The sequence below is a fragment of the Vigna angularis genome, chromosome 6, assembly GCF_016808095.1.
Source record: "Vigna angularis cultivar LongXiaoDou No.4 chromosome 6, ASM1680809v1, whole genome shotgun sequence".
Classification (NCBI taxonomy): domain Eukaryota; kingdom Viridiplantae; phylum Streptophyta; class Magnoliopsida; order Fabales; family Fabaceae; genus Vigna; species Vigna angularis.
The window spans coordinates 37,470,302-37,492,858 of NC_068975.1; the positions used below are offsets into that span (position 1 = coordinate 37,470,302).

Consider the following 22,557-nt stretch of genomic DNA (forward strand, 5'->3'; position numbering starts at 1 on the left):
TATAGAAATAAGAAATAAAGCATTATATGACTTTGAAGATTCATTGACTCATTCTTCTAAGGTTTTGAATAAAGAGTCAGTTCTTACGTGGTTCGACTCGGTTCATTAACGTTGTATCTCTTCGGTGAACTTTCTGTTTTATAGATTCAACAAGTGGTATCAGACTTCCGTTGGTGTTGTGTTGCCAGTTAGTGTTGTGTCTTCAGTGGGTGCTTTCATCAAAGCTTGTGTGTCTGATTAATGAGAACCTGCACGAGAAGTTAAAACAGAAAACTCATTCAAATGTTAAGAAAACAGTTTTGTTGGGACCATAACGTGGCATTCTGATAATTGATAACTCTGCTAAAAGATCTGGAAGAAGAACAATGTTACAGTGTGTTGGAGAATTCAAAGTACCACGTTGAGTTCTCAAATAAGGTTTCTCAGAGACAGATACACAGAGCCCGTTTGGCATGCTGACCACCTCCAAAATCATGTTTGTAGACATTATAACGGAGGTGGACAGAATGCCAAAATGTCTATGGAACAAGACCTCTGAGAAAGCCTAGAGAGCAAAGGAAAAGCACAAGGAAATAGAGATTGTGTAGCTTGAGTTTTAGTGAAGAAGGAGATAGGTTGTTGTAATAAAGAGAAACGAGGAAGAAGAAAAGTTTTCTATACTTGTATTTTGAATTGAAGATTGGCTTTTTGTAGAAAGAAGTGGCAGCAGCGTGCATGGAGTTGTACGATCTGTGTGTATGGTGGGTGCTTGTGTTGCAATAAAGAAAAAAAAAAACTTTTAATTGAACCTTGGTTTTGTCTGCACAAGTTTACTACTAATATGTGCTTATGTTTGTGTAAGACAGCAATGTTGTGCGTGGAAAATGAAAAATAGTTTTGAGACGTATAAATTTTCTAAGTTCATTTAATATTATCCTTATTTATATATTTTTTTTGAAAAAATACAAAAAAGTTTACACTTTTATAATCATTTTATTGATGTAATCTGTTATGGTATCATTAGTATAAAAATAAGGATTGTAAGATGTTATTTATCTTGCACCAGGTTGCAGAATGTGGCTTTGTTTTCTTTTCACTTGACTATATGATTGGTGTGTGCTTTCACTGTGCTTTCAGACTTGCTGCAAAAGAAGGATGCAAAATGGGCTGTCCATGTCTCCCACTCAGCTTATAATCAATTTGTCAACTCACTGTTTATCAGTTCAATCTTTTTGTTTCGATACAAATAGTGCTAAAACTCTTTTCTGCATCAATGCAGTAGAAGTTACCATATATATATACACGTATGCAGCATCATTTATAATTATTAAAGAGCATGGTGTAATGCGTGGGAATTAATGTCTAGGCATAACAAATCTGACAATGTTGATGATGTTGGTATATATAAAGTAACCAATTAACCATGAAATGGATTTCTCAAGCATGATTATGTGGCTTGTTGTACGTGGTTGACATTTTTGTACAAATTCAGTCATGGACAATTAATGGGCCATCTTATTTATGTTTGGTCGATTAGAAAATTAATTGGAGCATTTTGGACTATTTCAAAGGAACTATTTTGGACTTTAGTGATTTGTAAATCAGACTTGTGAAAATTTAGAAATAAAGAATTGCAATCTAAATTATACTAGTTCAGTTTAACAATTTATGTGGATTTAAGTTAAGTTCACTCATTAGATTTATGTACTAACCTATTTTATAAGTTCCATACCATTTATCTTTATAAGGAAAATCATTTCAAAGAATTCTATAAATTTGTTTAGCAAATATTAATGGAGAAAACATAAAAAAATAAAAATAAAACTGAAAATATATTAATTTTGGGACCATTGCATTCTCCATTCCCTTTTCCAAATACCGATACCAAATTTTCTGAAATAACTTTTTAAGATTAGATAAAAATAAATCAAAACATAAAAACAAGTAGATTTGAATTTTCACTTCAACGATGAGCGATAATATTTAATAAATTATTTATTATGCAAATTCCTAAAAAAGAAACTCAAACTAATAATAGAAGAATAGCAACTGTATCTAAGATTGTCCTTAAAAAACCAGTTCACACCCTACCTTAGTTTTTGTATACCACAAACATCACATTCGACAAACTAATACCAAAACTTTGTCTGGCACAGAAGAACTAGCTGTAAATTCTATTTATAATTCACTATAATTTCCAAATTACATTAACCTTCTGACTGTAAAACTTAAATATATTATCTCCTTTTTCTTTCTTTCCTTCCTTTGATTCTATTCCAATCTACAATAAATATGAATAAACGAGATTAGTACTCTCATTCCGTACTTCTCCCGATGAATTTTTTCCTAATTTCATGTTCCATTACAAGGAAGAATAGTTGGTTGATTCCAATTGTCTATAGTTTCGTCATGCATCTTCAATCCATGTAGTGAACTATCATTATGAGTTCGTACGTAGGACCATCATGAACTGGATGCACTGCTGTTTCCAAAGGCAGGACTATCATCTTGAACTACTGCTTCAACTGGGTTTTCCTTTGCCCAGACAGCAGCATCGAGATATCCAAGTTCAAAGAGTCGGTCAAGAACTGCATCTTCAGCTGGTTCAAGTGCCCAGTTGAAAAGCTGCAATGATTTCATTCCGAATATTCATCTCTACTTACCCTTACCAAAATTATTACGTTAATTCACAGAACGAAGGGTTACCTGTCGTGGGCTACATGCATTTTCTGGATTGCAGTCTGGACTAATTCCTATCCCTTCCAATCCCAATCGACTTGCTGGGAAAGCACAAACGCGAACCTGTAAAAGTGGTAGATACTAATTTAGGTTGAAACGAGACAACAAATAAACGTGATAAATCATAGATCTGTTTAGAAACATCTGAATTCAAATACAACAATTAAAGTGCATAAAAATAAATATTTTCGATCATTTAAACCGCACAAACCTGCGAAGGTTCCCAATGGTTCACCTATCTCTAGAAAAGCTTTTGACTTTTTCATCTTTTCATAGATGATCTGAGAAAGTCGGAATCATTTTCCATGGCCATCATGTTATCCTAAATCCTCAATTTGTTTTAAATAAATAGAGGTTGGATAGCGTTTGACCAACTCTCAATTTCTTTATTTTACTCCGAGTTAAGAAGTCTAGTAGTTGTTAGACTAAGTGGTAAACTCCACGTTCTGAATTGGTTCCTATTTTTATGCAATTGATTATTGTTAGTAGAATAATGGTTATCTACTGTTTTTGTAGTATTACCTATACATAGGTAATGGTTATCTACTGATTAATAAAGAAAATGCACTTCCAGAATTTTCGTTATACTAGTAGTTTCATTATCTATATTTTCAACAGTATGATATGAGTTTAGGTTCTCAGTTTAAAGTGTAAACCAGCAACTGGCACGGCAGTGCAGAGGCTCCAAAAAATGAAGTACAAGGACTGTGCTTGAAGCATTTAAAGGCAAAAAATTATCTTTTCCAAGCCATTGACCGTTAAATCTTGGAAAACCGCCATTGCACAATCACGTCCAAACATTTGGGATTCCATAAAAAAAGAGTTCTACAAGTGCAAGGAGGCAGCTAATCTTCAGGTTGAGTTCGAAACATTTTGAATCAAGTTTGATGAAGAATTTCAAATTACTTCTCTCTTGTGATGACTATTGTCAGCAAGATGTGCACTTTTGGAGACAGCTGAAGAAACTAGCATTGTAGAAAAGATATTTCGGTCTTTGGAACCAAAGTTCAACTTTGTTGTATGTGCCATAAAAGAACAAAAAAAACATTAATAAACTCTCACTCGATGGATTGCCAAGTTCATTAAAAGTGCATAAAAAGAAGTTTAAGCAACTAAAATCAAGGAACAACCGACGAAAGCTTCTGTTGGTACTCATTCCAACATTTTTTTAGTGGAAGGGGTAAAGATAGGGGACGAGGCGATCGGAGAAGTCAGACTTGAATCAATGTTGGTTCTCAGCTATTTACTTTGAAAACTTATGAAACTCACCGGATTCCCCCTTTTTGGCGACACTTCATTCAATTTTAATAAAATTCATAGGAAGTACAGACCAAAGAAAAAAAAAGGACACATTTTATAAACCCCTCAACACTTAAACAAAGGTTTCAACAAATAATCAATCAATTGAAGCAATAGTCCAATTAGTAAATAACAAAAATACCGTTTGTGCAGCAGATGTTGGTGGCATAAACAAAGTCAAACCCCCATCAATGCATAACCGATTCCGAAACACCGTTGCTGGCCTTGGGGCAAGATATCTGGAGTGAGTATAAGTTTTAAATTTACTTAATAATCTATAACAAGTAAAAAATCACATTTTCAATTAAGGAAATATAGTAGTACTAATAAATCACCCTGGGATAAAGGAAGAGGTAAAAACTGCATTGATGAGATCTTCCTTGGAATCAAACTGATCTACCAACAAACCCCTGGGTCTCCAAAGAAGCTGTGTCACAGCAACTGCAACAGAAGTGCAACATAAGGCACAGCAAGACTTGAAAATTCTTCTCCACTAATAAAGATAACTTTTACATCATTTTTTGGCCCAAAAGTTCAAATGAAAAAATAAATCCTTTTTTTCACTTTTTTAATAATATAATAAACTGAGTCTATGAATGCAATTTTAAAATCAAATTGACAAGTGTAATTCTTGTGGACAACTATACGCTATATCTTTTTCTAGTTTAGCATGTGTTACTTCCACTGGCTCTAGAAAATTAATAAAAGGATGTGTAGTTTTGTTCTTTGACGAGACAGTTTCATGGAAAAACTAACAGAGGTGCTGAACATCCAGAATTACCTCGGACTCTCCCATTAGATCTTATATGAACATCATCAGGCAAAAACTTGTCAAGAATATCACGTAGAACAGCCTGTGAAGGGAAACATAGAACCAAAATGGTGAGATTTGAACTTAAAGGAAATTATTTAGTTACATATTCACAGGTAATTGCAGATCTCACAGGCTATTATTTCAATTTCAGAGACTCACAATTCAATTGAATAACGTTTCATTAATAGCTATACCTCAAAAGCAGATATATCTAGTAAAAGTGTCAAAGCAGCTTTTCTTCTACCATTTTCTAACAGATACTTTCAAAATCAAAAGTTCCAATTGTATCATAGGAAAATGACATAGCTCTAAAGGCAAAAAAAAAAAAAAAAACGGGGTTATCATTCATTACATAACCTAGTACTAGCCTAATCAAATCCTAACTATCAGGTTTTCTTTAGGCCACCACCAAATTCACAAAAGTCTCATTTCATTTTTCACTTATTTGTCTTTGTGGTTCTTGTTGGAGATCTTATATAAAAGCATTCATGTTGTATTTATCTAATTGCTTAAGCTTTTGGCAAAGTTGGTTCATGTCACAGTATCAGAGAACTTGCGTATTGTCCATGCTTCTAGCCCAAGCCCCAAAAGACTCTTTCAGGGGATTGTGTTAGAAATGTAATATAAAACCATTCACGTACCTTTCATCAAACAACTCAAACTTCTGCTATAATTGATTGATGACAGTTCTAATTCTAAACCACAATCCACAGAAACTATAACAATTCACACTTCATCCAAAATGAGACTACATTTGTCCATATTATAGACCGAGCCAACAACTGATTAACAAGTTTTTATCTAACACACTTGTAGTTAGACAGAATTGTCAAACATTCAAAGGCATGGGTACCAAGGTTCTGCATTGCAACCTATAACTGTAACATTGTCGGATAAACATGATCTTCATTCAGGACTACTTTGAGGGATGATTCTAAGAGAGTTTATATTTAATTTTACGAAAAAAATACTTCTACAGGGAGAGTAGGGAAGGAACAAATTAAAATAGACAATAAATTCCCCCTAAGCATAAAAAAATGTAGGTGGTAAAAATATGCATGAAAGCCGTTCAATCTTGTTACGAACAAGAAAAGGCAACCCTGTTAAACAGTTATTGGATCCTGAACACGTTAGAAATGTCATATCCAGTCACACAATGCTATCCAGTAATAATTTCGTGTGAAACAAAAATACCCTTAAATTTCCAACCAAATACGTGCATAGATTGTACATTGTTGCATGGGCTTTCTCTATGGAAAACCTTCAAACCTGGATAGCAGAAATTGTTCCGAAGTGAATGGTCACACCTACTGCTCACCAAGCACCTCAAACAAACTATTTCATACAAAGGAGGCTGTCTTACAGCACAGGAACACTTTGTTCGGCTATTTGAAAACTAGAGAATCACGTAATAACATATCAAGAGAAAGATCAGTATGAGGCTTACAAACTGCAACAAATAATTCGTACAAATCGTATTACGTACTGCCGTCAAGACAAAAAGACTTGTGCAAGAGGGAGCTGTGATTTCCAAATTAGCTCGTGAAGATAGAATATCTAAAATTCTGATACTACTAGTGCAAGCGAGCAACAAAAATAAAGAAAAGAAAACACAGAAGAAGAGTGATATAGCCTAGATACAGCAGAAGAAATTATAGCCCGACAAAATTCCATATATTTAATCATCAGTAACAGAGAGCAAGCATATAAAGTAGTGAGAGAATTGAGGTACGCATACCCCCAAGCGAAACGCAGTTCCTCGATTCCGACAATCTTCAGCCAATATTTTAGTAGCAGTCAAGGCTTCTTCCATGCTAGCTCCGGAAGCAATCACAGCACACACTATTGCTCCAGCAGAGGAACCAGCTAACGGCGTCGTTTCCTGCACTAGCATCACAAAACTCTCTCCCATTATACACAATAACGCATCGATCCAATATAGCATTATGTAATATATATAAACTCAATAGGTAACCTTAATGTAACCATTTTGAATGAGAAATTGAGCAACACCGAGATGGTAAGGGAAGAGAAGTCCAGCAGCAGAGAAGCTAAAGCCAGGGGTGGTGACCACGCGCCCGAACCTATTCCTCTCCGCTTCAACATCTTTCATTCTTTGCTCCCAAACCACGTCCGGATCAATCTCGTCCTCCACCAACGCCCCGATTCTCTCCTCGGCGTACACTTTCCCTGAAGAATTCACGAACATCGCAACCGAACCCGAATCACCGACAAGGCTGCTTCCCTTGTTGCGGCTCTTGATCAGCCGCGACGCCAACCCCAGGAAGAGTTCCCCCGTGGCCACTGCAAACGATTTCTTGGCCGTGGCGTCGTCTTCAACCCCTCCCTGTGGCTGAGGCGGAGAGAAATTGGAGGCGAAGGTGAGGAATTGGGCGCGTCGACGGAGAGGAGCGGAACTAGGTGTGAGATTTGCATGGAGAAGGTGGTGAGCATCGGAGGAACAGATACTGGGACCCATCCCTGACCACGCAGAATCCGAACACACACTCTCCTCTTCCTTCTGTTCTGTTTCTATGGTCGGTTACTCAATTGCTTGCTTATTGGTTATGCTGGCAGCCGCATGTTTAACGTTTTGTCTTTTCATTATTATTATTTTTTTATTATTATTATTTCCATGTATGCATATGTCACAAATTTCGTATTTTCTACTTACACCCCTATAATTTATTGGAAGCACCCCTACTTTTGAAAATGATTGTTTTACTTCCTCTTTTTCGTTAAAATGACTTTTAATATTTATTCTAAAAATTTTCTGAAACAAGATTTCTAAAATGTATAAAAGTAGGGAGTGACCCTCAACCCTATATTCTTAAAAGTAGGGATGTTTTTTATTGCACCTCCTTTTTTTCTTTCTGTACGCCATGGGTATGAGGATATGACAATTTTACCCTCTTTTTCTTTCTTGTGTCAGCCGATGTCCAGCCCTTACACCTATTTCAAAGATGGAGGGAGAGACAAAGTGGAAGTGTGTATTCTTTTGTAAAATGAAAGTTTACAAAATTTATGATTTTCTCAAATGAATTAGAATCATAACAAATTTGTGATTTGATGATTGGATATTCTCAAATGAATTATTCTTGTTGTCTAATTGATTGAATTTTTCCCATCTCCACTAACATTATTAAAAAATTATATATAACGACGTATAAAGATATACATTCAATTGAATTTGAAAATATTTTAAAAGACTTCTTTAAGATCCAATAGAAAAAAGCACACTGGAAATTCTAGAGTAGATATTATTATTTTGATATCAAGCAAATTTTTACACACATTTTATATCTACTATTTTACCTTTTTATTTTTATTTTTATATTTTACAAATATAAAAGCTAACTATTTTAATGGCTAAAATATCCCTAAAAAGTAAGGGAAAGTAAATAAATAGATATGAAGGGATTGAGAGGAAATTGTGATCTCTAACACATAACACTCTCCTTTACAGTCTTTTCCTCTTTCAATTTTTTATAAATACAAAAATTCACTTTTTTTTTTTATAACTATCTTATCTTTTTAATGTGTGTTAAATGAGTCTAATATATGTTAAACTACCATTACTTAGAGATGGAGAGGTGAAAGTGAAAAATTAATTAGTAGTTTTAAACTGTGATTCAAAAGTTTTTTTTTTTGTCATGATGTTTTTTTAATTAATTGGTAGTTCAAAGCAATAGTACTCTTCATCCATAAAATGTCAAACCCTCCCATTCTGGTAATGAAATGTTAACACAAATCATGACTCTGATATGATATTAAAAGTGAATTTTAAGCCTAATTCAATTTCATAAAATCGATTTGGATTTTAAGCCTAATTCAACTCCATAAAACCAATTTGTATGGTAAAGTTTCCAACCGAGTTATATATTATAATTTGATATTATCTCTAGTCGACGTGAGACTTCCAACATATCCCTTAATAAAAATATAATTTTCCATCCAAAGATACAAAACGGATCAACGGATCAAGTTCTGAGCTGAATTTTACAAGTAACATTAATTAATGTTAAAAAGGGAAAATTGGAGACACCCCAATCGATCACTGGAGAATCCACATCAAAGAGGAACTCTATAGGATGGATCCACCATTTTCAAGATGAACAAATTACCTCTATTACCTCTTGATATTCTGTGAGATCAGGCATGACAAAGAAACTCAGACTTAGAACTACAATTAATATTGAATTCCAGGAAGAAAAGAAACTCAAGAATGTGAGTCAGAAACAACAAAGTATACTGTAGTCACGGTCTTACCGTAAATCTTCATCCAAATAAGTAATTTCCAATTGACCACGACCACTCCCAGGTGATTTAATAGGTATCTGTACATAGCATAATAGACTCATTTGTCAGTAAAAAAACTCTGAATTGCAAAAACAGAAGGAAAAAGAATAATAGAAAATGAAAGAAAGAAAGAAACACTATCATGATATGAATGTTTAAGGAGCATGAACGTTAACTAGATAGCAATTCATGACATGCAGAGATGCATAGAAGTTAAAACGAATAAATTATGTTAAATTTTAGTATGTGATGTTTGATTAAATAGTAATAATGACAGTAATTTGAAGCACTACATCACCTACCAGATTCGCTATCTTGAAGAAATCAAACTTGACAGCTACCCTTTTTGAGTTAAGAGGCACCAAATTGGCAGTGGCCTGCAGCAACAATGGCAACATACTGGTAAAAACGCATGTGTGTAACACTATGTCCAAGACGATGTCTCTAGACTTGTCATGCTCATGTTCATCTAAACCAGAATCATATTAGAAAAAAACTAGTGATCTGTGAAATGAACAACTCATCTCTTAACCAAATTTTGGTTTCCATTTCAACAACATAGACTAACACAAAATTCACAAGAAATCTAAGTCAACATTGTCTGTGTGTTTCAATCCATATAAACATATACTTAAAATAATCCTTAGAACTTAGAACTGCAGTACGTACCTGGTTGTAGAACGGCCAAGTTTCAATATTTTGAGCTCTCAGGGTATCCACGTTAATTGCCTGATAGATCTTTCCATTTGGTCTCAAGAATTTCGGTCTCTGGGATAGTTACACTACAATTAATCCTCACTTCAGTAATGTTAAAAGAAATAAATTTGAGAACGATACAATGACCAATCAGAGCCTAGCAAAATTAACTTTTTCACAAATCAAAACTGATCATCAAAATTTTTCTTATGAGATACAAACACCAACAAAAAATATGAGCTGAAAATACTACTTTCTATCTAAAATCTTAAAATAATGTATTAACCGTTTTATATAATGTTCTACTTTCTCTTTTGTATCTAAGGTTAGACTACTCAAGCTTGCATTCCAAACAATAATTCATCAAAAATTCAAAATAGGCCACACAGAGTGTTTTCCAAATTCACATGTTTCAGTCCAACAAAAATAAGAGTAATAAGAAAGTGATCTTAATTCGTAAACCCCAACAGACAAACCTGTGTTTGCAGAATCGATTGAGATGTGGTATACAAAAGCTCCCATTTCCCATTGAGCAAATCGGACTTGAGAGGCTCCTTGACAAGATTCTCAGCCTCAAGTTTACGAGCAATCTAGACCAATAAGACCCATTATAATCACAACTCAGGAACAAGGAAACCAAAAGACACAGCAAAAACATAACCACTAAAACGATGTAACATGTGAATTCTTAGTTTTCACTTGGACCTGGTCCACACGTTGTTGCTCCTCAGGAGTAGCCTCAGCACCTCTGTCAAGGGGTGCAATTGTTTCATAGAGCTCCTGCTTGAGGCTGTCAACATCTCTGCCTTTAGTTAGAAAACCTGGGAAAAATGAAACCATGTTCCTCCACTTCCCAGAATCAGTTTCTTGTAATACGAGGTGAGGGGTGTTCGATTTTTGTCGTGAGGACGATGGAAATAGAAGATTTTTCTTTGATGGGTAGGAATCGATTTTGCATTTCAATGACAGAGTAGCAGTGGGATTGGAAAGAGCCATTGAAAATGGGTTATGCTAATGCACACTGCCAACCATTGTAACTGTTGGAACAAAAGATCCACTGTAATGAACATTCATAATTCATAATTAACGAAACTTTTTGAGAATTAATGAAATACACATGTGGAGCTGAAATGGCCCAAATAAGTGGCTGACATATTTAGGAATCTATTCCACATATACTGATGGGCCGAATCTAGTCAAATCAATGGCCCAAACCAAATCATTAAACCCAAATTTCTGGCCTTTTCTTCCTGCGCCCCTTTTTTTTTCTGCACCCCAATAAAAAGTAATATTTCTATTTTATTTTTAATAAAATATATTAAAAAACTTAAATTTACTTTTTATTCTTACTTTTCTTTTATAGAAATATTGCACCTCCCTCTACCATTTTCTTTATTCGACCATTTCCTCCATTACCATCATCAATATTGGAATGACCAATTCAAAAAAAGAAAATGGTGAAGGATGTTGCAATGTTTTTAAAAGAAGAGAAAGTAAAAATAAATAATAAAATTAAAATATTTAATATATTTTATTCAAAAATAAAATGGAGATACTACATTTTTATGGGGATGCATAAAGATTAAGAAATGGCCCAAATTTCATGGTTCCAACATGCTTAGGAAGAGTACAAGTGACATGTCCAAAGATTTTTCCGTAAAAACATTGCTTTAAATGTCTATTCCTAATTTATTTATTGTTTATTTTATCTAAACTTATATTTTAACTCGTGAGAAATTTAAAAAAAATATGTCAAATGTTGATAAGTTATTTGTTTTGTATATTACATATTGGGTACGTCTTTGGAAATAGATTTTTTTAAGTTGTAATAAAAAATGGATTTAATATAAATATTTAGGAAAGAAGGAAAAAAGAAATGTGATGTGTGGATAATGAATGAGATGGAGTTAGTAGGTTGTTAGGAGAAGACAAGCATGTCTGAACAATCCAACCACCAAGAAAGTTGCTACGTACTGTCTATCAAATTCACAATCTTTTTTGTTTTCTCAATCTCAACCTCATGTTGTTGTACCAAACTAACCCTCTCTTTTTTCCCAGGCAAACCCACATTTTTTATATACTTCTAAAAATATTAGCTAGAAAGATTAAATAATGATAAGTTTATTTTTTTTATCTTAACTCATAATAACTTTTTAAAAATTTCATGGACCAACCTATTTCAAATTAGAAGGTCTTATAATTTTTAAATATATTAATCATTTGAATCATTGGTGTGATATAAATATATAATGGATAAAATTTTGAGTTATAATAAAATAAATTTTGTTTCGATTATAAGATCGATGTTATATATTTCTTGTATTTATGTATGTTTTAAATTCTAAATATTCGTATGTTTGTCATTATTAAGTTATCGTTGTTGTTAGACTAAATTGAAAGGTTATATATAGAAAATACTTGGATGTCAAAAACAATAAACATTTCACAGTTATGATAATTAATGCATATTAAATATAATTACATATATGTATTTATAATTTTTGAAATAAATTTTAAATTAACAGTCTGATTAATATTATTGGAACGTTCAACATATCATAACAAAGCATAAACCTGACCAATCATACCGTACAGATCTTAAATTTATTTACCAAATTTTCAAAATAAAAACTGTTTTTTTGTGTGAGATACTTTGGTTTTTTCATAAATGCTCTTATCCCTCTTTTTTATTTTTTGTTTTGTTTTTTATGATGAACACGTGGCAGTGTATTTCTTAACAAAATAAATAAGTATATTATTATTTATTATTACTATTATTGGTAGCATGGTTTATCCAACACAACTGTTGGTATATCTGTTCCGTTGTTTCGTACCTAATAGTAGTATTTGTTAGGGTTGTTGTTCTCTCCCTTTCGTCTTAAAATCCATTTTCTTTATTTTCTCTCTCTAGCTATCTTATTTATTAAATGTTTCTATTTTAATTTTGTATATATATAATTTATAGTCAAGTTTCTATTTTCAACAGATAAAAATAAAGTATCCATTGAGAAAACAAAATTACTTTGCAGTGCTATTCCAAAATATTTATTATTGTTATTATTTAAGAAATGGATAGACTTTGATATTTTAAAATAAACGCAACCTGTTTGGAATATATATATATAATGTTGTCAAAATGAATTGTGAATATAAAAATTATCAATATTAAAAAAAAATTATTCATGTTTTTGGATTATCAATATTAAAAAATTATCAAAAGTTGTATGATATTTTTTTAATTTGAATTATCTTTGAAGTTTAACATTATTTTAGTATGATGTTTATTTAGATTTGAATTAAAAGAATTGTAATTTTTTATTTAAAAAAACTTATAATTAAATGAGTCACAACCCGTTTAACTCACCAATTTGTGATGGGTCGGTTCGAGTTTGAATTTTTTCAACTTGGTAATAAATGAATTGGGTTGAGTTGATTCACTAATTGACCAACCCGTGGTGAGCCGGACGAAGTTATCCGTATATATATATATATATATATATATATATATATATATATATATATATATATATATATATATATATATATATATATATATATATATATATATATATATATATATATATATATATATATATATATATAGTTTTTCAAAATGAGGTTTGCTGCAATCGGTTATTAAGAATTCAACAATTTCATCAGAAAAAAATTAATTAAACATTATATCGTTTTTTATGGCGTGAAAAAAATATGTAAAGTTTTTAACTTGTTTTCTTTTTGTTATAATTATATCAATCTTACTTAAACCTCTTTTTAGGTGCTTTTGTGTTGATAACTAAATATCTGGGTTAAAATCATATTTAAAAAATGAACTGATAATTTAATACCTTCTAATTACCCAGATAATTTAACTATAGTTGCTTTACTTTTTTTAATTGAATGTTTTGCCTTAATTTTTTTTATATAAAAATGAATCGAACTTAAATACTAGAAAATTTATAATAATTCACAGTTAAACAACCTGAATTATGCCCTAATTTTAAAAGAGTGGATTGACAAAACATGTAGTTGTTTATATCAATAAAACATTTATTTTATGTTTTTTTTTTTCTAAAACCATAGGTATGATATTGACAGCATTTCACCTAAATAAAATAACTATTTTTAAGTGAAATGATAAAATCAATAAAAATATGAATTTTAACGTCTCAAATTATATTGGGACAATATATGATTATTTAATTATAAATTAAAATACAATTTAATAATATTTTCAACAAACAATTTGACGTAAAAATATCTATGACAGTATATATATTATTTTAGAGAAACTTGATAATATTATATTTTATTTATTGTGATGTTTTAAAAATAATTACTATTCGAAACATAATGAAAAGGACATATGATATTAGCAAAAGATAGAAAAATTCGCACCTATTCCAGCCAATAGTCATGCTTACGTATAAAAGATTAAAAAGACATGAAATTATATTAATGTGAATTATACCAATTGCACCATTCAACCATTCAACATCTTCAACGGATTATATTATACTTACTATTGGATTAAATCTTTCTACCGAATATATATACCAAGGCCTAATGTTATATTAATTTAATATCATTTTAGTAATATCTTTTCTATAGATCAAGATCAACTAGAACGTATACCTTCCAAACTATACTAAAATAACAATTAGTTGTTCCTTTTTCTATTGTTGTTTCTTAGATATATTAAGGGATGAAAAAGAATACATGTACGTAATGAATACAGGTACTACATAAGTGGATATATATAGTTAATAATTATTAATAATTTTTTATTTATTTTAAGTAATTAAAATAAATTATTAATGAAAAATATATTACTTATAAAATAATAATTTAAAATTTAATTTCATATATTAAAAAAATTAGATTTTAAAAACTTATTTTAAATAGTTTTTTTTCAAAAATTTTAAAAATTAAAATATAAAATATATACAATAAATTTCTACATATATAAAAAAAATCCACAAATATTTTTACCGATATTTATATAACGGGACATAATTTTTTTGTCAAGAACGAATAACGCTACTCTTATCAACCCTGTAGATATATCATATATTAAAAGACTCACAAACATAGATATATTAAAAGGCTACACAGTTTAGCATAATTAATATGCAAAGGAAAAAGATAAAATAATTAACATTAGACGTGAACATTTATGATAACATGCATATTGATCACATAACAAAAAATACACACGCTCAAACAAAAAGAAACAAATTACAGTGATGATTAACAACTAAATCTTGTTTCAACTCCGATTATAAGAAAATTAAACTGATATATAGATATATATAGATACATATATATATATATATATGTATATATATATATATACATATATATATATATATATACATATATATATATATATGTATGTATATATATATATATATGTATATATATATATATATGTATGTGTATATATATATATATATGTATGTGTATATATATATATATATATATATATATATATATATGTATGTATATATATATATATATGTATGTATATATATATATATATGTATGTATATATATATATATATGTATGTATATATATATATATATGTATGTATATATATATATATATATACACCTGTTTTTTAGTTGGTACATTTTAACAATGTTTTTCAGTTGATACATTTTAACAACATGTACCAGATTTTAGTAGACAAAAATACCCTTATATATCATGCATTCTAAGTTTTAACCTTAATGATATTTTAATAATTTCATTTTCAAAACTAAAAAAAACAAGAAACTCTCAAACTCTTACTCACCTCCCTCATTCCTCTCAACCATTTCTCTTTCATCTCTCACACCCTACCTGTAGCCCCAAGTGAAAAAGTCATAAACATTCGTCATTAAACAATTTGTCTTTGTAAAGAGTTGAGTTATTGACATATTTGCCTTTAAGCAAAAGTTAATTTAAAATCTCTTCAATTTCATCATCTTCACTAACATCTCTAATTTCATTATCTGCAGATGATGAATCATTATCTGCAGATGATGAATCATCATCTCTAAGAAATTGTTTAACCGAGTGTTTCTGATTTTTTCGAGGCCAATTACCAATTTCTTTGGATGTCAGGCTTGTGAAAAATATATAAAATTAGATAAGACAAAAATTATAAAATGAAAACTCATTATAAAATCATTTTTTTGTAGGAAATTGTTTAACAGCGAGTGTTTTTTATTTTTTCCAGGCCAATTACCAATTTCTGATTTTTTTTTAGTTGGGTTACGACAGAGAAAATGTTGGAATGAGAGAAATGAAAAAGAAAGGGTTGAGAGAAATGAAAAAGAAAGAGTTGAGAGGAATGAGAGACGTGAGTAAGGGTTTGAGGTTTCCTTTTTTTTAGTTTTGAGAATGAAAATTATTAAAACACCCTTAACTTTCAAACTTAGAATTCATGATATATATATATAAGGGTATATTTGTCTACTAAAACCCGGTACACATTGCTAAAATGAACCAACCGAAAAACAACTATATATATATATATATATATATATATATATATATATATATATATATATATATATATATATATATATATATATATATATATATATATATATATATATATATATATATATATGTGTGTGTGTGTGTTAGTTATAATTATAATTAACTAAAACAAAATCACCTAACAACAATATTAAAACATACTAATTTGAATACATTAATCATGTGTTATCAATCATCACCGAATCAAAAAGTGATAAAACAAAATTCAACATTATTCAATGTTAATAAAATTTAACATAAATCATTATGATAATACAAAATTATAATCTTATGTGTTGACAAATTTTTTTTTATACACAATTATTAATGGTATAACATTTAATGTAACTTATATTAATATAACTTGATCTATTCTTATAAAATAATTTTCCGTTATTAATAATTTATAATAAATGAATAAGAGAGATGACTATTTTTTATATAAAAATAAAATAAAAAAATGATAGATTAAAACGAATAAGAGATGTCTATTTTTTAAGAGTTATTTTAAAAACAAAAGTGCTTTTAGCTGCTAGTGTTTTATAATATTTTCTTATCCTCCAATTAATGTATTTCAACGATTCACAAAAGAAAAGAAGATTTATATATAATATTATTCAATATTGAATTTTAAACGTAAATACGAAGTTCCCTAAAAGATAAATAAAATTTGAAAGCAGGTCCTCAACTCGTCTAAGGTCAAACTTGGTCATCAAAATTAGAAGACTAAGAAATTCAATTTTTTTTAATTGTGTTATAAGTTATGGCCCATGTCTACTAGTTTGACTAATGACTTAACCAAACAATCATAAATTAACATTAATTGCATCTTTTATCACAAAATTAAGAAAACAAAATTGTCACCCAATAATAAAATATTACGGACACTAAATTTGTTGATTTGTATACTGATTAATAGTTATACTTCTTTTCCAATTTGTTGTTGTGACATCCCAAAATATATAGCAATGTATATATGTAGAATGCATCGATTATAATAATAGAAAGCAATTAAGAGTACACAATAAATAGGATTAAGGAGTACAGTTATCCAAGTCTGGCTGGGAAGTTTTAAAACTTAAGTACAAGTTCATAATTCTCCAACATACATGATTGAATAAAGGTTCAATGGGACCTAAAGAGTGTTTCCAAAATATAGATCATGATAAAATGAAGGCTAGAAGTCTTTCAAAATAAAGATCTATTTAAATTAAGAGCTAGTAGAAATCTTAAGCACTAGGAGCTGGGTCTTCCTCAACTTCCAAAGCTTGCTCCAAAGGTACATCATCACCTACTGCTCACATCCAAAGGATTGGATGATCATCGCAAGGGGAAAAGCAAACACATGCAACACATACAAATGCAAGGGTGAGCTAGGTCTCAAACAATCATACAATTCATTTTTCAATCAATCTAGCATTTGTTTCATAAAACTCATCAAGACAAGCATCTTATCATGTTAAGACTCTAGACACGTCCGGACATAAAATGTATGTAGAGCTGGGGCGGGTTGTGCACTTGTGATGGCCTCTACTGCTTTGCAAAGCCATTGTCGAGGGGTTCCACCCGACCATACACAAGGCTAGTCCGTTACCGCGGAATAGACCTCCAGTGATAGCGTCTACCCTAGGACCTCCCACTACTCCCACCACATGCGTCAATCCTCTCTAAGTGAGAATGAAAGACCGTTGGAGTGTTAGGGATAACCCCCCATATGGAAGCCTCTTACATTCATTCAATACACTAACCGATCCCACCGAGAGATCTTAATTTCCGATTAAATCATACCATTTTAAATCTCATGATATTTCTTTTGGATCAACAATGTACATCATAAACCACTTATAACCATACACTTTCAACCAATCTGGATCACATGAAGATGCATTCATAAATTGTAACCGAAATATTTAAATAACATAACTTACTGGATGAGAGGAAATAAAACAGAAAACACCACCACTTAAATGGACGAACCCTGTTTGGACGGACGCCAAAAGCACTTGGACGAACCCTATTTGGACGAACGTCAAAAGCACTTGGACGAACCCTGTTTGGACGAACGTCAAAAGCACTTGGACGAACCCTATTTGGACGAACGTCAAAAGCACTTGGACGAACCCTATTTGGACGAACGTCAAAAGCACTTGGACGAACCCTATTTGGACGAACGTCAAAAGCACTTGGACGAACCCTATTTGTACGAACGTCAAAAGCACTTGGACGAACCCTATTTGGACGAACGTCAAAAGCACTTGGACGAACCCTATTTGGACGAACATCAAAAGCACTTGGACGAACCCTATTTGGACAAACGCTGTGGGATCAAACACTAGGTCGAACGCCTCCAATATGAACGCTCGCTACTACTTAAGGACGCTCGCTACTACTTATGGACGCTCGCTACTAATTCAACCCCTAACCGAACGCTAATTAAACCTTCAACTGACCGAACGCTACTCAGCACATGGCATGACCGAGCGTTCAACTACGACATGGACGAACGCTCAGTTTGCACATTCTGCAGAATTTAATTCTACAGAATTCTGAGAATTCTACAGACTGTATCAGAATCTCCCTTGACCATTTGTAACCACTTTTCTCAACTTTTTAGACTCTTAATTCTCGTTTAGACTTAATTACACTTATCCAAATGATTCTAAACATTTCTACTACCATTTTTAAGTGATTAAAGTTCACTTTCAGCCCAAAACACTAACTTCAACAACTTAGGGACCCAAATTTGATTCTTACCACTTTGCACCTATCTTGACCAAATGAGTGACTCAAACAAGTCACAATACAGTGGGTGAAACTGTCCCCACAGTCCAAAAACATGACAAACCTCATTTGCTCAAAATCACTACCTCACTTCCTCTAAAATGACCAAAAAGTGACCCTAAGACACTTGATTTTCCTTCCGATCAACACCACAGCAAATTTTCCACACCAAAGCAGTTCCAACATACATAATTCATCACTCAAAATCTTCCCAAACAGTTCATATCCATCAATCACCAAATTCACATAACACTCACACTTCCATACATGCATTTCAAGTTAGCAAAATCAAAATTATGCTTCCAACAACATACCAATTTGAAAATCATCATGCATTCACGTCATACAACTAAATCGAAAAAGAAGAACTAGCTCCCCTTACCTCTAGTGTAGACAACCCAGCTCAAGTAGGAACCCTAGACCACTTGCTTGCACTTTCAAAATGTTAGAATCACCTATAAATCATCAATTGATGATAGAAAACGAATCTTAGCACCAAATAGAAGCTAGATTATGGAAAAAAACGAAATGGGTTGCATGCAACAAGTTCAATCACATGCTTACAACCCTAGGGCACATGAGAAAGAGGGTTTTTCTTACCGGTTCAGATTAGAGAAAATTGATCGACTAAGAGCAATACCCGCTACTTTGTGATCGTTGGGGCAGCACCTAATCGAGAATTTAATGGTTCAGTGTGAAGAATGGAAAGGGAGAAGACATAGGAGGAGGAGAGAGCTTGCAGGAAGAGGAATGGTTTCTCAGACAAGAGGAAAAAGTTAAAAACCAATGTTTCCAAACTAATGAAATTTTATTTTAAAGTACTCAACCTCTCATCCTTTGCCACTTGTCATCCCCTTTTTGCTGACTCAAATCCAAGCCCTTACAGTTGTATATTAAAAAAATACATAAAAATTAAATTATTTTTAAAAACTATAATTAGTTGGTTGTTGGAAATTTAAATGTGAATCTAAATTATATCTTAAATAGAAATAAAAAAATATATAATAATATATGTAATTGATGTTATATCTCCCTCGTAAATTCTCATTTCTTATAAACCTAATACTATTTACATTAGTGAAGTGAAACCATCCTGAATTAAAAAGACACAGATTCACAAAATAATGTATTATTTATTTTTAGTCTTAAAAAATGTTTTTTTTTTCTAGTTTCTCTTTTACTAAAATGTACCAAACGTGATTCTGTAAGAAAACTAAATTATTTTGATCTCTTGGTTTACGAAAATAGAAATCTCACATAATACAATTTTATAAACGGAGATAAAAGAATGGAATTATTCTTTAGATATTTAATTAAAAAAAAACAATCGTATTTAATCATGTAAGATTTTTATCATTATTTTAGTGATGTGTTTGTTTGTTTGTACCTATATAAAGGAAATGACTTTCTTGTTGTTGTAAAACTGGATCAATTGAAGAAAAAGAGTGAGCAAAATTTCTCTCTCTTTCAATTAACGAAGTCGTCGTTACTTTAGTTTAAGAAAAGAAAAATGTACAAACCATATCCTTATGGAATGTGAGTTATGTCACTTTTTTTTGTTATCTTTTTCGTTGCTAATTGCAAGATTCTAGATTATCACGAGACCTTCTTTTGTTGCTTTTGTTCTTATCTCTAAATTAGTGGACACAAAAATTCTATCACTTTTCAAGTTGGTAACTTATCTCCTTCATTTACAGTGAGCCATGCCCATTGTAAAATTAATTTCGAACTCGTTTAGATGGTTCAAGAATGCACCATGGCATAGTTCAAAATTCTACAAATATATAAATGTTATGTATATAAAATATTACAAGAATGAGTCTACTTTATGAATAGAAATAAGAAAACATGACAAAAAAAAAAAATTAGCGTCCATGAATATCTTAGATAAAATTCGTGATAGTAAATATTTATTACTCGTCGTTTGGATAGGATATATATCTGGTTATAATTGAGTCGGGATATTCGTTACTTGAAAAAAATAAAAATTTAATTTATATTTTATTAATTAAATTAAATTAAAATTAAAATTAATTTATATTTTATAAGATTAAATTTAATTAAAATTATATTTATATTTAATTTAATTATATTATATTTTATATATTTTTTGTAATTTTATTTTAATAATTTATAAAAACATTTTTTTAAAATATTTGTAGATATCCACGAGTATCTGCGATCCGTGCGAGTAACGAATCAGATAGTAGTGGATTTTTTTTGTCGGATCGAGTTGTGGATAGATATTATTCGTATCCGATTCGATCCATTGTCATCCCTAATAAAGTTCCATTAAATTATTGTTTTAAAATTTTGATTAGGAATAATGTTAATTCTTTGTGTTTGGATTCATATTCTCTTCTCAAATATACCTATAACTCAAATATACTAAATTGTTAATAATTTATAAAAACAAAATACTTTGTTTTGATATGAAATCATTAACACTATAAATAAGCTCTTTCTTTTCTGCAGACGTTTAGTAACTAGTAATTGATAGCTAACTGTAACCATGTGTTAATGTTGTAATATTTTAAGCAAGTGCAACGTACAATCAAATATTAGTCACCGATCACTAGAGGCATCCAAATAAAAAGAAATCACACCAAAACAACTTTAATAAAATTAAAGTATACACTAAATTATAAATTATTGAAACTTATGGTAGTGAAACACCCCAGTTTATCAAAACTAAATAATTCACTAAAATATTACTTTTTAGTTATCTTGTTGAGAGGGTATTGTTCCATGTTTCACTCCAACCTAGTGAATCTTCAACCTCATGAATTTGATATTAGCCTCACTCATAAAATGGGCAAAACCACCCTTCTGGTTCAATGTTTTAGAAAAAGGACACATTTTGAAAAAATTACGAAAATTAACAAACATGTCAAAGTAATATTTTTAAAATTGTGCCAAGATCATACTATTTATTTCAAAATGTTTTTAAAATTAAAATTATGTTAATATAACACGATTCTAGTTTAAATTATTTTAAACTAATAAATTTTTACAAAAATTATATTAAAATCGTGTTATTTTGATTTAAAAATATTTTACGTTAAAGTCGTGTTTAGAAATAATAACAGATCCAAAAAAAAATTTTTATTTATTATCATGCGTGAATATCCATTTAAAAATATGTACATGTATTTTAAAATCAGTGAATATTCATAAATATCACATATATTTAAAAAAAAATATTTCATAAATTTTCAAAATAAAATTATGACAAAATATATAAAATATAAATAAAATTAAATTAAATATAATTTTAATTTTAATTAAATTAAATTTAATAAAATATTAACTAATATTAATTTTATTGAAATTTAATTTAATAAATATAAAATATATTTTTATTTTTATTTTTTGTAAATAATGAATACTACATGATATTCATCCAACGGTTAGAAGTAAATAT

At 30.4% G+C, this 22,557-nt stretch overlaps 2 protein-coding genes and 1 long non-coding RNA gene across 3 annotated transcripts; all 3 read right to left on the reverse strand.

Moving 5' to 3' along the window:
* Nucleotides 1–2,127: 2,127 nt before the first annotated feature.
* Nucleotides 2,128–7,408, reverse strand: LOC108341009 (uncharacterized). Its single transcript, XM_017578607.2, has 7 exons — nt 6,807–7,408; nt 6,570–6,713; nt 4,799–4,871; nt 4,353–4,458; nt 4,160–4,256; nt 2,686–2,781; nt 2,128–2,604 (listed from the first exon to the last, which is right to left on the reverse strand). The coding sequence occupies exons 1-7, from the start codon at nt 7,308–7,310 to the stop codon at nt 2,443–2,445; spliced, it is 1,182 nt and encodes a 393-aa protein (XP_017434096.1). The 5' UTR covers nt 7,311–7,408; the 3' UTR covers nt 2,128–2,442.
* A 1,334-nt stretch (nt 7,409–8,742) lies between these two features.
* LOC108342461 (probable plastid-lipid-associated protein 4, chloroplastic) lies at nt 8,743–10,909 on the reverse strand. Its single transcript, XM_017580242.2, has 6 exons — nt 10,532–10,909; nt 10,303–10,416; nt 9,800–9,898; nt 9,433–9,507; nt 9,101–9,168; nt 8,743–8,975 (listed from the first exon to the last, which is right to left on the reverse strand). Exons 1-6 carry the CDS (start codon nt 10,820–10,822, stop codon nt 8,903–8,905), a joined length of 720 nt encoding a protein of 239 aa, XP_017435731.1. The 5' UTR covers nt 10,823–10,909; the 3' UTR covers nt 8,743–8,902.
* A 6,485-nt stretch (nt 10,910–17,394) lies between these two features.
* On the reverse strand, nt 17,395–19,896 carry LOC108342737 (uncharacterized). The gene is made up of 3 exons (XR_001833423.2): nt 19,734–19,896; nt 19,516–19,588; nt 17,395–17,646 (listed from the first exon to the last, which is right to left on the reverse strand). It is a non-coding gene; the product is annotated as an uncharacterized LOC108342737 (long non-coding RNA).
* Nucleotides 19,897–22,557: the final 2,661 nt, after the last annotated feature.